Source organism: Colobus angolensis, unplaced genomic scaffold (genome assembly GCF_000951035.1).
Source record: "Colobus angolensis palliatus isolate OR3802 unplaced genomic scaffold, Cang.pa_1.0 Scaffold41, whole genome shotgun sequence".
Taxonomy (NCBI): domain Eukaryota; kingdom Metazoa; phylum Chordata; class Mammalia; order Primates; family Cercopithecidae; genus Colobus; species Colobus angolensis.
Genome location: NW_012117488.1, coordinates 5,675,425 through 5,689,812, shown reverse-complemented (window position 1 = coordinate 5,689,812; position 14,388 = coordinate 5,675,425). Strand labels below are relative to the sequence as shown.

General features: G+C 36.0%; 1 protein-coding gene across 1 annotated transcript in view; it reads right to left on the bottom strand.

Moving 5' to 3' along the window:
* The window catches only part of COL24A1 (collagen, type XXIV, alpha 1), a 395,043-nt gene that overhangs the window by 122,011 nt on the left and 258,644 nt on the right, over positions 1–14,388 (bottom strand). The window contains exons 33-37 of the mRNA XM_011956095.1: positions 10,472–10,525; positions 8,304–8,357; positions 7,687–7,740; positions 6,316–6,369; positions 6,049–6,156 (exon numbers count right to left, since the gene is read on the bottom strand). Coding sequence (XP_011811485.1) covers positions 6,049–6,156; positions 6,316–6,369; positions 7,687–7,740; positions 8,304–8,357; positions 10,472–10,525 — 324 coding nt within the window. The remainder of the gene's footprint in view (positions 1–6,048; positions 6,157–6,315; positions 6,370–7,686; positions 7,741–8,303; positions 8,358–10,471; positions 10,526–14,388) is intronic.

Here is a 14,388-nt window from a genome sequence, read left to right as displayed (position 1 = left end):
GACAGAGCAAGACTCCGTCTCAAAAAAAAAAAAAAAAAAAAGTACAATATGTGGTTTCTAGTGAATTGTTTCTTTCATTTAGCATAATGTTTTCAAGGTTCATCCATGTTGTACCATGTACTAGTACACCATTTCTTTTTATTGTCAAACAATATTTCACATGTTATTTATTAATTCATCAGGTGATGCCCATTTGGGTTGTTTCTACTTTCTGGCTCTTATGAATCATGTGCTGTGAAAATTCGTGTACAAGTTTTTGTTTAAACGCAATTCTCTTGGACATATATACCTAGAAGTGGAATTGCTGGGTCATATGTTAAGTCCATGTTTAACATTTTGCAGAACTGACAAAGTGGTTTACAAAGAAACTGCAGATTTTATATCTCATCAGCAATGTATAACGGTTCCAATTTCTCTATATCCTCATTAACACTAACCATCCTAGTAGGTATGAAGTGGTATCTCACTGTGGTTTTTATTTGCATTTTCCTGATATTTGTAATGATATTGAGCATCTTTTCATGTACTTATTAGCCATCTGTATATCTTCTTCGGATATTTAAGTCTATCCATTTTTCATTTATGTTATCTTATTATCATATTGTTAATATATTCTGGATATGAGTCCCTTATCATATATGATTTTCAAATATTTTCTCCCATTATGTGGGTTGACATTTTACTTTCCTGATTGTGTCCTATGAACCAAAAAGCTTTTAATTTTAATGAAGTCCAATTTATCATGAAGACATACTCCTATGTTTTCTTCTAAGACTTTTACAGTTTTAGCTCTTACATTTAGGTCTATGACTCATTTTGAGTTCATTTTTTTTCTGTAGCATAAGGAAGGGTTCAACTTTATTCTTTTGCATGTGGTTATCCATTTGTTCCAGCACTATTTGGTGAAAAGACCATTCTTTCTCTCATTGAATTGTCTTGGCGTATGATGTGCTTTTCTAAATGAAATTTATTTTGTTCTTTTCCTGTGATTTGTTTCATTTCTTGAGATAGCCAATAACACTAACCACACTTTAAATAAAACCCAAATTTCTTATCATAGCTTAAAAAGTCCCTCATGATCTACTTCCTACCTATTTCTTCAAGCTCATCTCAAACAACTTTTCACTATTTATTATGCTGCAGCTGTAATATCTTCCTTTCAGTTTTCTCAAAATACTTAGCTCATTCTCACCTCTATATCTCAGCCCTTGCTGCTTCATCTGTCTTGAAGAATCTTCCCACAGTTCTTTGCATGATGGGTTCCTTTTTATTCTTCATGTCTCAATATAACTGTCCCCTATTCAGAGAAGCCTTCTCTCACTACCCTAGCTGAAATATGTTCTCTATCTTTAACTAGTTGACTTTTCTACCCATCACCAGTTATTCTCTTTCATTACTATGTTTATTTCCATTATTGCATTATCACAGTCTGCAGTGATCTTTTAATCTGTCAGTCTTCTTCATTAGATTATAACATTTGAGGATCAGGAAACTTGGTAGTCTTGTTCCCCACTGTATCCCTAATGTTTAGTAGAGTTCTTGGCTTACAGAAGGTACACAAAAACCTCACTGAATTCACAAATGAACAAAAATATTTTATAGAATCACAGTCTGTAAGGCTGAATAAAAGTTTAGAAAATCTCAGGTCATGCATTTTTTAAAGCCTTAGAACCTTTACTTCCAAAGAAAATCTATGTTAAAAATCTATGTTAAAAAAACATACAAGGATCTTTCCTGACAGATACAGGAACAGAAAAAAATGGGGCCCTGCTAACTTAGTATCCCTCCTGACACAACCATCTTGGGAAGTTCTGCACAGCTCCAACCCCTTTATTTTGTGTCATGTGTGAACATATAAATTAAAGAATGACTCACTCAACAATGTACAGCTCTTTAGTGGGAGATCAGGGACACAGTGGTCAGTGCAGGGCTTGCTATTTGTGTTGCTTTATGATGAAACTGCTCAGAATAAACAAGCCTAACACCAGAGTCACAGAAACCATTCCGATGATAAAGATTTAGATAATCATTTACTCCATAATGCCACTTAATGCCATTGACCCTAAATTCCCAACTGATTGTTTCCAAGGAAACTGTTAGAAACAAGAAACACATATATCTTAGCGTTCTTTTCTAACTATTGATATTCTTCTCATCTTTATGACTTCACTTTTAAGATCTTATTTAAAAAACTTATTTGAGAAGGGCACTTTATTTCATTTTATCTTCCCTTAAGATAATTCACCTCTACCTATTATCATACCACCTTAAACAGGTAGCAAAAATCACATTTCAATAAATCCAACCAAATTTTCCCCTAAACGTATGAAACAGGACAATTTCATTTTAATACATCCAACTTCGGAGTTGATAGTTGCATGTCTGATCTTAGATAACACAGTGGTAGATTTTTTTAGCATAGATAACAGACCATAAGTCAGGCAGACGTTTCTTTTCAGATGCTTCTTTTCAGATGCTTCCCAATTCTTTTCTCATGCAGAGTTATGCATTTAGGCAACTGAACATTTTAGCACAAGATTCAAGCATAAAATATACAATTTTTTTTTCTGTTTAAAGAAATCTAACTCCTGGATTTGGAATTCGTTACTGATGCTTCTCTTGCTTTATTTTTTCAATCCAGATCTCATTCCTCAATCTTCTAGGAAGTAAGGAGATCTTTTCTTTTCTTGAAAAAAAAAAGTTTTATTTCTTTCTCTTACTCTCTTTCTTATTTATTTTGTAAGAATCCAAGGTAGCATCTTTGTGACACTGCCTAAGGAAGAATTTTTAAAGTACAAAAATAAATCGGGCATTAGGCTGTCTGATTAAGCAATAGTTCCTTGGATCGCAAAATTCTTTTGAAAAAATATGCCATGGTATTTTTATTGAGTTTATAAGCTGAAAGCCATTTAAAATTCCAAGGAGAACAACAAAAAGAATAAAAAAACACACATGTGGTGTTACTATAAAAAGGCACCAAAGATGTGTACTAGGCATGATTTTTCCTGGGAAAAATTATGAATCAGATGAAATCTGTGTTTATCATTTTTCCATGACTTGTTTTGAGCACCTTTTCCATCTCTGCTCTACTCGTCACCAGCTGTCATACTGTATCATTCCTCTTTGGGATTCCTTGCTGTGTTATTCTATGGTATATGTTTAGACCTTCCCTTTTCTTAATTCTGTTTTTCCCCTCCCTACAAACACTTAGGATTCTGCTAGAGAACTATGCTAGTTGAGTTTTTAAAAATATATGCTAAAATATGAATAACTGTTGATGGTTTTTCAGCCTAAAAACAAATTTGACAAGAATTATCAGGAAGATAATCACACTTTCTTGGCATTTGTTACTTGGCTTCTCTGTGGGTACAGGCGTGATGCTAATGGAAGAGGGATGAGTCCTTTAACAAATATGAAAATTATTAAGAACTCTAGAAAGGAAAAATATGGGGCCAAAGCTGGTTAACCCATGGGTAAGCAAGGCTTAGAGACACAAATCCAGAAAATAAAGTAAGTTCTTTAATGGCTGGGTGTAGTGGCTCATGCCTGTAATTCTAGCACTTTGGGAGGCCAAAGTGGGAGGATCACTTGAGTTCAGGAGTTTGAGACCAGCCTGGCCAACATGGTGAAACTCCGTTTCTTATAAAAATACAAAAATTAGGTGGGCATGGTGGTGGATGCCTGTATTCCCAGCTACTCGGGAGGTTCAGGCAGGAGAATCGCTTGCACCCGGGAGGGAGAGGTTGCAGTGAGCCAAAATCGTGCCACTGCAATTCTGGGTGACAGAGTGAGACTCTGTCTAAAGGAAAAGATTCTTTATTAATAATTTCTTTAGTGATTTCTTTATTCTTTAGTAAATAAATAAAGCAGTGCCATCTGCTATATTACCTTGTACAAATCTCTTAGCTTTTTCTAAGTTTTTTTCCCAGTTGTAAAATAGGGAATAATAACATCTATAGGTTATTGGGAGGATTCTATGACAGTATATAAGTGAAATTATATTGTTTAATGTTTGGACTAATAATGTTTAAGATAATTTTGGGGGCTGGGTGTGGTGGCTCACACCTGTAATCCCAGCATTTTGGGAGGCCGAGGCTGGTGGATCAGTTGAGGTCAGGAGTTTGAGACCAGCCTGACCCACATGGTAAAACCCATCTCTACTAAAAATACAAAAATTAGCCTGGCATGGTGGTGCGTGCCTGTAGTCCCAGCTAATCTGGAGGCAGAGGTAAGAGAATCTCTTGCACCTGGGAGGCGGAGGTTGCAGTGAGCCTCGATCGTGCCATTGCACTCCAACCTGGGTGACAGAGTGAGACTCCATCTCATAAAAAAATAATTTTTTGGGATTCCTAAGTACTTTGTATTTGCTGTAGTGGAACACCCATCACAGTTCTTCAGGACTGAGAGCAGGACAGAGAAGAAATGGGCACTTTATTACTATTGTAAAACTGAAGAGAAAAAAGTTGCCATTTGCCAGTGCTCAAAAATATCTGATACTTCTGGTTTATCTTCATTCTTCAAATGTTATTTTGAAATATGCTAATATTTGGGGGTAGATGTGTTATAGTATTATTTTAATTGCTGCTAAAGGAATTATAGTCATTGATAAAAATGAATAGTAAGACAGCTAGCTTGTGTTTCATTTATGATATTTGTTGTTTTCTTCCAGATAGAGCTTTCCTCTTAGTCCTGCAAACCTAATTGAACTGATTGTGGCAGGGCCCATTCAATGATCTGCAGGTTAGAAACCAGAGGAAAAGAGAATGACAGAAAAAAAAGTTGAAAATTATAAACTCTGTAAACCATTACTTTGTCTTCCAGTCTGCCTGCATGATCAGTTTACTCATAATTAGTTCCTCAGTCTTTACTGAGCTCCCATGTGGAAATACTGGAGCACAGAAGCACTGTGGTTTATGGGAAGGAGCAAAGACAGAGCATCTGGTTTTGAAGAGCTATGCTTTCTCTTGGGGAAGAGACCCACATGCTTAAATGTTGCAATCTTTACAAGGCAGAATAAAACTGCCAGAGTACAGAAGAAAGAGAAACCATTTTCTGGTAGGGTCAAAAGGGATGACTCCCAAGATAGGAGAATACCTCCGAAGGCATGAATATTTAGAGAAGTAAAGACAATAACTTTGAGGAGAACCCATGTTTAAAGATATGAGACAAGAAAAAGGGAGCAGTAAAATGAAACAATAGAATGACCAGATAGGCTGTATCTGGAAGACTATAATAAATATAAATTAAGCATTTAAGCAAAAAGGATGCTATTCGCTCTCTCTCTCTCTCTTTTTTTTCTAGATGGAGTCTCACTCCATCTCCCAGGCTGGAGTGCAGTGACATGATCTTGGCTCACTGTAACCTCAGCCTCCCGGGTTCAAGCGATTCTCCTGCCTCAGCCTCCCGAGTAGCTGGAATTACAAGTGTGCACCATGGTGCCCATCTAATTTTTGTATTTTTAGTGGAGAAGGGGTTTCACCATGTTGGCCAGGCTGGTCTATAACTCCTACTTTGATCCACCCACTTTGCCTTCCCAAAGTGCTGGGATTGCAGGACTGACCATTATTCTTATTATTTGTTCACATCTTCCATTTGTCTTGAGGTGAGATAATTTGTTCAATATGATGTTTAGAACTTCCCTTGAAGTAATAACAAAATTTAGGATCAGATCTGATAGCTCATATTATGCTTGCAAAGAATTTCTTGTTTCATCCTGGAGTTGGGATATTACTCTACAACAATAATGTCAGTTATAGGAATATAGATCCAAAATATTTAATCAAACTAAGCTCAAGACAACATAAAACATTCCTTTATAAATGCTTTATGACAGAAGTTACATGGCTTATGGGAAAAGCATCTTTCCTCTTTGGATCTTAGGAGGGCTGATAATCAGTTCTGACTTGTCCTTCTCTCAAGCCACAGTTCCACATATACAATTACCCACTGGATATATAAGGAGGTCAGAGCATGTGTAGGTGTGTGCATGTGTACACATACAGGCAGTGAATTCACTTAGTATTTGAAAGTGAACCCAGCAGTACTTACCGGAAGGCCCATTTGGCCTGATCTACCCAAGGGCCCTATAGTTCCTGGTAAGCCCATGTCTCCTTTTTCTCCATCCTCTCCAGGAAGTCCCCTTCCTCCTGAAACTCCCTGTAATGCAATAAAAAAATTTTTTGTAAAGGAATATAGTGAAATAATTATGCCAACAAAAAGCAGGTTTTTGTTTGCCACACAAAAATAATGACGTCTAATATTTTAAAGATTTTACAAAGCATCTATTTTATATGTAACGTTAAAAGTATAATTTACCTTTAACCCATCTTTTCCTTGGAGACCTTCTTCTCCAGGAGCTCCTGGTTCACCCTATTTTGTAGCAGAAACAGTATGATTGAATTTTTTTGCTATATCATTTATCTTATTTTATTTTTAGCCTACAGCATATATGGAAAATAACAAATTTGTGTTCACTTATTTCTATTACTTTATTTCTAAAGAGGATTTGACAGTATAATGAGCATGATTTAATTTGCCTTGAATAGCTCTGAAGATGATTTCATGATTCAGAGTGTCATAAATTCAAATATAAGATGATCCTAGAATATTAGTAAATTTTAGATAATTAAAGTAACATAAATCCATTTGCTAGCTCTAGAATTTTATACAGCTAGACTTGTGTTTCTGAGTTCAAGAAATGTAAATACTGCATCTCATAAAATTATAGTGCTTTGCTATATTGAATTTACATGGGCTAATATAACTTGATTCAGTTATGACCACTCTACCAGATTTTTAGAGTTTCCATATTTTCTCCCTTTCAGTAGAGAGGTAAAGATTAAGGCTCTGGTACATTAATTAGTTGTCTTTTAGATATGGAACTTGCAGAAATGTAGAGCCATACTTTATAAAGCTATTAAAGTAGGACTGGCTTTCTTGATACTGAAATTATTTAAAAGTAAATTAATTAGTGCATCTTTATAGTTGCTCCATCTTTTCTATCACTGACATTTCTATTATCCTCACCTCCCATTCACCCCACTCCACACAAAAAAGGGAAAGTAAAAAGGAAGAAGCCAGATACAAAATATATCTCCCTACTTTGCCTTTTAGTGAACAAATGTCTCTTAAAATTATCTTGGGCACTATTATCTTAGGAAACAACTCCTTACCACAGCTCAGAATAAAGGCTGTCTATATTAGGATAACTTCTCAAAGCTATCTAACTGCAACAATTTGCAATTATGTCCTTGCATCTTGTTAACTTTGCATGATCATAGGTTTGGTTTTTTTAGAGCAAATTAAATCTATAAATTAGATTTCAATCTTTTATCTGTCTTGTTAGGTCATGAACTATTCTGAGAGTTGATCACTGATATTTGTGAATTTCTTCTTAATGCTGACATTAGTGACAATCACAGTGACTCCACGTTTTTGGTAAGGATTCTACAAAGTATACCTGATTTTGAGAAAAGGACATATGAGGTTAAGACTCTAAATATTACTAAATTAGAATAGGGACAAGATTTGGCATGCAGCTTTTGAAATTATGAAATAAAACCAAACATTTTCTATAATGTATCAGAAAGGTTTATTATCCTATTTTTTGAGTGTTTAGACTAGTAAGTTTCGAGTCTCTGAAAGAAGTGGGTTAGTGTATTAAAAGAGTTTCCAGTGGGCACTCACCCGTAAACCTGGTTCCCCAGTTTCTCCAACACTTCCTGCAGGTCCAACATCTCCCTGAGGAAACAAAGGGAAAGATTAAACTCTTTTCTACTAAGACTGCATGGCTAATTACGGAAGGCATGTCATAAGGCACGGTTCCCCAATGCCTGGGCTGTAGAGGGCACCTGTCCAAGGCCTGTTAGGAACTGCGCCGCACAACAGGAGGTGAACAGCTGGTGACACAGCATTACTGTCTGAGCTCCACCTCCTGTCAGATCAGTGGCAGCATTAGATTCTCACAGAAGCATGAACTCTATTGTGAACTGTGCATTTGAGGGATCTGGGTTGCACAATTTTTGTGAGAATCTAATGCCTGATGATCTAAGGTGGGACAGTTTCATCCTGAAACCATCCCCTGCTCCGCTTCCATCTGTGGAAAAACTCTCTTCCATGAAACTGGTCCCTGGTGCCAGATAAACAGGTGGGGACTGCTGTCATAAGGAATAGGAGTTCCAAATTTTTCTCTGGGGGCTTCCACCTTCTTTCAAATTGGCAAATGTAGGGGATTCAATGGTAGCAAGTGTAGGGGATTCAGTGATGAAAGTTTAGAGACTCTCCATTATTTTTTAGAAGGTTACCTTTGCACCTGGTTCACCTTGCAGACCAGACTCTCCCTCAATGCCTGGAGGTCCCTACAAGAGAATAATTTGACACATTACAAAGGCAACAGCAATCTCATGAGAAGATGGTGGTAACACTGAACTCAAGGGTGAGATACCTGTGTCCAAAAGGGCATAACTGCTGTCCCTTTATCAACTTCATAGCATAAGAACAGATACTTTCTGACACCCTTTAATAGTTCAAATGTAAAGACAACTTCATCTAAAATTAGGACTTTCAAGATCCATTTCTTCTAATCCTCTCTGTCATCCTTTAAACTTCATCCAAAGGGATTTGTTCTTCCTTTCCCTTTCTGTAGTGCCTTCAGGAATTTACTTACTTAAAAAATTCATTTTTCTTTGTTGGTTTCATAAAAATATCATGCAAATAAGAGATAAATTTATTCACATTATAGAAGACACACAGACACACAGACACACACACACACACACACACGCAGCTTCTTTTCCAGCCTTCTTTCATGGTGGGTCCATTTTTTTTGGGAAGCTTTCAGTTCTCTTTACTTTGAGAACATACAAGTTCTTGCAACCTCTGGCTATTTCCAGGCCTAAAATTCCTACTATTGCTGATGTTATAACTATTTTTGTCTCCAAGAGACATTTACCTTATTTGTGAGCATGCTATGTGTGCCCCTCCCTTCCCTTTAGGGAGGAGAAGAGTTTTATTGGGGACACAGGTCAACAGGTCTGCAGAAATTAAGTCATGTAAACCATTATTTACCATGTTAAGAAATTGGCATTTTATCCTAAAGGCCATGAGAACTCTTGAAACATTTAAAAGAAATGAATGATATAAGAAAGATAAACTGGGCCGGACACGGTGGCTCAAGCCTGTAATCCCAGCACTTTGGGAGGCCGAGACGGGCGGATCACGAGGTCAGGAGATCGAGACCATCCTGGCTAACACGGTGAAACCCCGTCTCTACCAAAAAAACAAACAAACAACAACAACAACAACAACAAAAAACTAGCCGGGCGAGGTGGCGGGCGCCTGTAGTCCCAGCTACTCCGGAGGCTGAGGCAGGAGAATGGCGTGAATCCGGGAGGCGCAGCTTGCAGTGAGCCGAGATCCGGCCACTGCACTCCAGCCTGGGCGACAGAGCGAGACTCCGTCTCAAAAAAAAAAGAAAGATAAACTGGCAACAAGTAGATGATGGAATTATAGGAGTTGGAGGAGACATGGCATGAGAGTGAAGGGGATAGTGCACTGGCAATAGGGATAAAGAGGAAAGGGTAGATTTAAGAAGAATGGGCAGGAGGAGGTCTATTCAAAAGGAATTGGTCACTGATTAGAGAGGATTAGGGAGAAGAAGGAGTCTAGGATGACTCTCTGTTTTGGGTTATTGAGTATAAGGGATATCTTTCATTGAGATGGGAATTAAACAGAGGAAGAACAGTGGGAAAGTAATAGATTTGGTTTAGATATTTTGAATTGTAGATGTCTGTGGGATATCTAGGCGGATGTTTAAAAAGATAACAGGAAATCAACAATTGAATCTGAGGAGAGAGGTATAAAATACAGCTACCAAGTTGAGATCTATCAGAGTAAAATTGGTAATTAAAGTCACTGTAATAATATGATCACTAAGCCAAGGAAGTAAAAGGGCAACTTCATGTCAAGACTCGGAAAGGCTAATGAGAAGGTGAAGTGGCAAATCAAGAGAGAGCAGTTTCACAGCAGCCAAAGGCGGAAAGAATTGGTTTGATTTATTTAGTACTGAAGTTACAAACAATGGAAATAAAATAATTGGATATTTATTACAAATTTGGCTTATAATTCCAAAATATATCATAAATTAGGTAATGTCTCAGTATTCTCCTATACAGGGCATATAATATCTTAGAATGAAAGGTTTTCAAGTCAACTTTAAATCAGTGAAGGGAAAGCTCTATCTACTTTTTGTTCTGTCATCTCAATGAGGTAATTATTAGAGGAGAACTTCATATGTATAAAATTAGACATATAATAATCATCTCTGCTTTTAATGGAATTTTAGGCTTTTTTCTAAATATGAAACAATCCTATGGAAGTATTCCTCATAATATATATCTAATTATTTATTTTACCTTAGAGTCTTACAAAAAGTAGAATATTTATGAACAAGAATGAGCCACAAAAAATTTACCTCAATGCCCATTTCTCCAGGAGGTCCAACATCACCTTGCAGTCCTCGCAGGCCCTATATTAAAATAAAATGTAAGATATGAGAATAAAAGTTTACTCTGGGTCAGTAAATGTATGCATCTGGATATGGGTTTTATAATAGAATACATATTTACATAATACATAATTATGTAAATACATAATACATTTATCAACATATTACTTTACTCTGTATAGACAAAATTATATCTTTAGTTGATTCATGTGTGTGTGTGTGGGTGTGTGTGTGTTTTTGTTTCTTTTTTTTTTTTGAGACTGAGTTTCACTCTTGTCGCCCAGCTGGAGTGCAGTGGCGCAGTCTCCACTCACTGCAACCTCCGCCTCCCAGGGTCAAGCAATTCTCCTGCTTCAGCCTCCCAAGTAGCTGGGATTACAGGCAACCGTCACCACGTTCGGCTAATTTTCATATTTGTAGTAGAGATGGGGTTTCACTATGTTGGCCAGGCTGGTCACGAACTCCTGACTTCAGGTGATCCACCTGCCTCAGCCTCCCAAAGTGCTGGGATTACAGGCGTGAGCCACCGCGCCCAGCCTCACATGTGTTTTTAAAATAAATTTACTAAGCTATGCTTGTATTACAAAGAAAAGAGTGGCATTCATTCTTTTATTCTCTAATTCACTCATTCATTCAATATTAAGCACCTCATAAGTATCATATATTGTGCTAAGCATTTTGACAAGGTATCTTATTTAATGTGTGTGATAGTCATTCATTTACTTAAGATTCCTAGCAAATATGTGACAAAGAAATTTGCATCTTAAAGATGTAAATATATGATCTTTTTTTACTGACTGTGTAGTTTTACCCCTCAAGAATGTCATATAGTTGGAATCATACAGCATGTAACCTTTTCATATTGACTTCTTTAACTTAGTAGTATGCATTTAAGTTTCCTTTGTAAATTTTTGTGGCTTGATAGCTCATTTATTTTTAATGCTGAATAATATTCCATTGTATGGGTATACCACAGTTTGTTTTATCTATTTATTCATTGGACATTGTTTTAGTTAACTCAGGATTCTATAACAAAATAGTATACATTAATAGCTTATAAACCACAGAAATTTATTTCCCACAGTTCTGGAGGCTGGAAAGTCCAAGATAAAGGTGCTGGCAGATTCAGTGTCTGGTGAAGGCCCACTTTCTGCTTCATAGATGGTGCCTTCTAGTTGTGTCCTCACATGTTAGAAGGGGCAAGCTACCTCTTGCATGCCTCTTTTATAAAGGCACTAATCCCAATAATGAGGGCACAGCAGCCCAAAGATCCTGCCCTATAATACCATTACCTTGGGGATTGGGATTTCAACATATGAATTTTGGGGAAACATGGTCCAATTATAGCAGACATATTGATTCATACTGGTTGCTTCAAATTTTTTGCACCTATAAATAAAGCTGCTATAAACATTCTTGTACAGGTTTTTGTGTGGACATAAGTTTTCAATTCATTTGGGTAAACACTAAGGAGCGTGATCACCGGATCATATAGTAAGAGTATGCCTACCTTTGTAAAAAAACTGTCTTCCAAAGTGGCTGAACCATTTTGCATTCCTACTAGCAATGAATGAGAGCTCCTGTTGTTCCACATCTTTGCCAACCTTTGGCATCATCAAAATTTTAGATTTTAGCCATTCTAACAGGTGTATAGAGATATGTCATTATTGTTTTAATTTGCAATTCTCTAATGACATATGATGTTGAGCATATTTTTACATGCTTCTATACTATTTCTATATCTTCTTTGGTGTGGTGTCTGTTCAGATCTTTTGCCAACATTTTAACTGGTTTTTAAAGAAAATTGTTGACTTTTAAATTTTTTTTTATATTTTAGATACAAGTCTTTTAACAGATATATATTTTGAAAATATTTTCTCCAAGTCTGTGGACTGTCTCTTCATTCTCTTAACAGTGTTTTTTCAAAGTAGATTTAAAAAGATGTTAATGAAGTCCAACTTATCAATTTTTTCTTTCATGGGCTGCGCTTTTGGGGATGTAGATAAAAACTCATCAACAAACCTCAGGTCACATCGATTTTCTTCTATGTTTATATTTTAGGAGTTTTATGGTTTTGTTTTTTACATGTAAGTCTATGATTCATTTTGAGGGTGTGTGTGTGTGTGTGTGTGTGTGTGTGTGTGAGGTATAAGATCTGCATCTAGATTCATGTTTTGCATGTGGGTATCTATTTGTTCCAGCATAATTTGTTGAAAAGACTATCCATTGTATTGTCTTTGCTCCTTTGTCACAGATCACTTGACTTTATTTGTGCCTATATACTGTGTCTCTTGTGTAGAACAAAGAGTATATCTGTGTTCTATTTCTGGGCTCACCATTCTGTTCCAATGAACTACAGCTGAAATTTAAACCAACATAAGGGCTACAGTGCCAACCTCCTGCACAGTTAAAAATCTGAGTACAACTTTCAACTCCCCAAAAATGTAACCGCTTATAGCCTACTGTTGACTGGATGCCTTGCTAATAACATAAGCAGGTGTTTAACAGATATTTTATATATGTATTATACATATACACATATACACATATTTTATACGTATATTATATACTGTAGTTTTAAAGTAAGCTAGAATAAAGAATACTGTATTCTTAAGTGGAAGTAGAGCATCATCAAGATCTTCATCCTCATTGTCTCCACGCTGAGTAGGCTGAGGAGGTGGAAGAAGAGGAGGGGTTGTTCTTGCTGTCTCAGGGGTAGCAGAGGTGGAAGAAAATCCACAAATAAGAGGACCTTTGCAGTTCAAACCCGTTATTCAAGGGTCAATTGTACTTGTCTATTCTTTTGCCAATATTACACTGTCTTGATTACTGTAGTTTTACAGTAAATCTTGAAGTTAGTGTCAGTTCTCCAACTTTGTTTTTCAATATTGTATTGGCTATTCTGGGTCTTTTGCCTTTCCATAGAAACTTCAGAATCTGTTAATATCTACAATGTAACTTGCTTGGATTTTGATTAGAACTGCATTGAACTGATAGATCAATTTGTGAAGAACTAATATCTTAACAATATTGAGTCTTTCTACCTATGACCATGAAATATCCTTCCATTTAATTTCTTTGATCAAAGTTTTCCTCATACAGATCTTACATATATTTTGGTAGATTTATACCTATTTCTTTCTCTCTTTTTTGGTGCTAATGTAAATGATATTGTGTTTTTCATTTTAAATTCCAATTACTCATTGCTGGTAATATAGAAAAGCAATTGATTTTTGTGTATTAACTTATACCCTGTTATGCTACAATCTCATTATAACTGCTTATTAGTTTAGGGAGTTTAAAAAATAAGTTCTTGAAGATTTTTTACACAGACAGCCATGCCATCTACAAAGGAAGACAGTTTTATTTCTTCTTTCCCAATTTGTATGCTTTTTATTTTCTTTTCTTATTGCACTAGCTAGGACTTTCAGGACAATGCTGAATAGGAGTTAAAATTTAACAAAGAAGGAACATGTTTTCCTTATTCCCTTGCTCTTAAAAGTATCTAGTTTTCTCACCAGTAAGTATAATGTTGGCTATAAGATTTTTAAAAAAATATGTTTTTCAAAAAGCTGAGGAAGTGCCCCTTTATTTCAAATTTGAGAGTTTATTTTTATCATGAATGGTTGTTGGATTTTGTCAAAAGATTTTTCCGCATCTTTTCATATCATATTTTCTTATTTAGCCTGTTGAGGTGGTGGATTACATTAACTGACATTCTACTGTTAAACCAGCCTTGTATACCTGGAAAAAATTACACTTGGTTATGATGCATAATTCTGTTTATACATTGTTTGATTCAATTTGCTAATATTTTGTTGAGGATTTTACATCTATGTTCATGAATGATATTGGTCTATAGTTTTCTTTTTTTGTGATGTGTT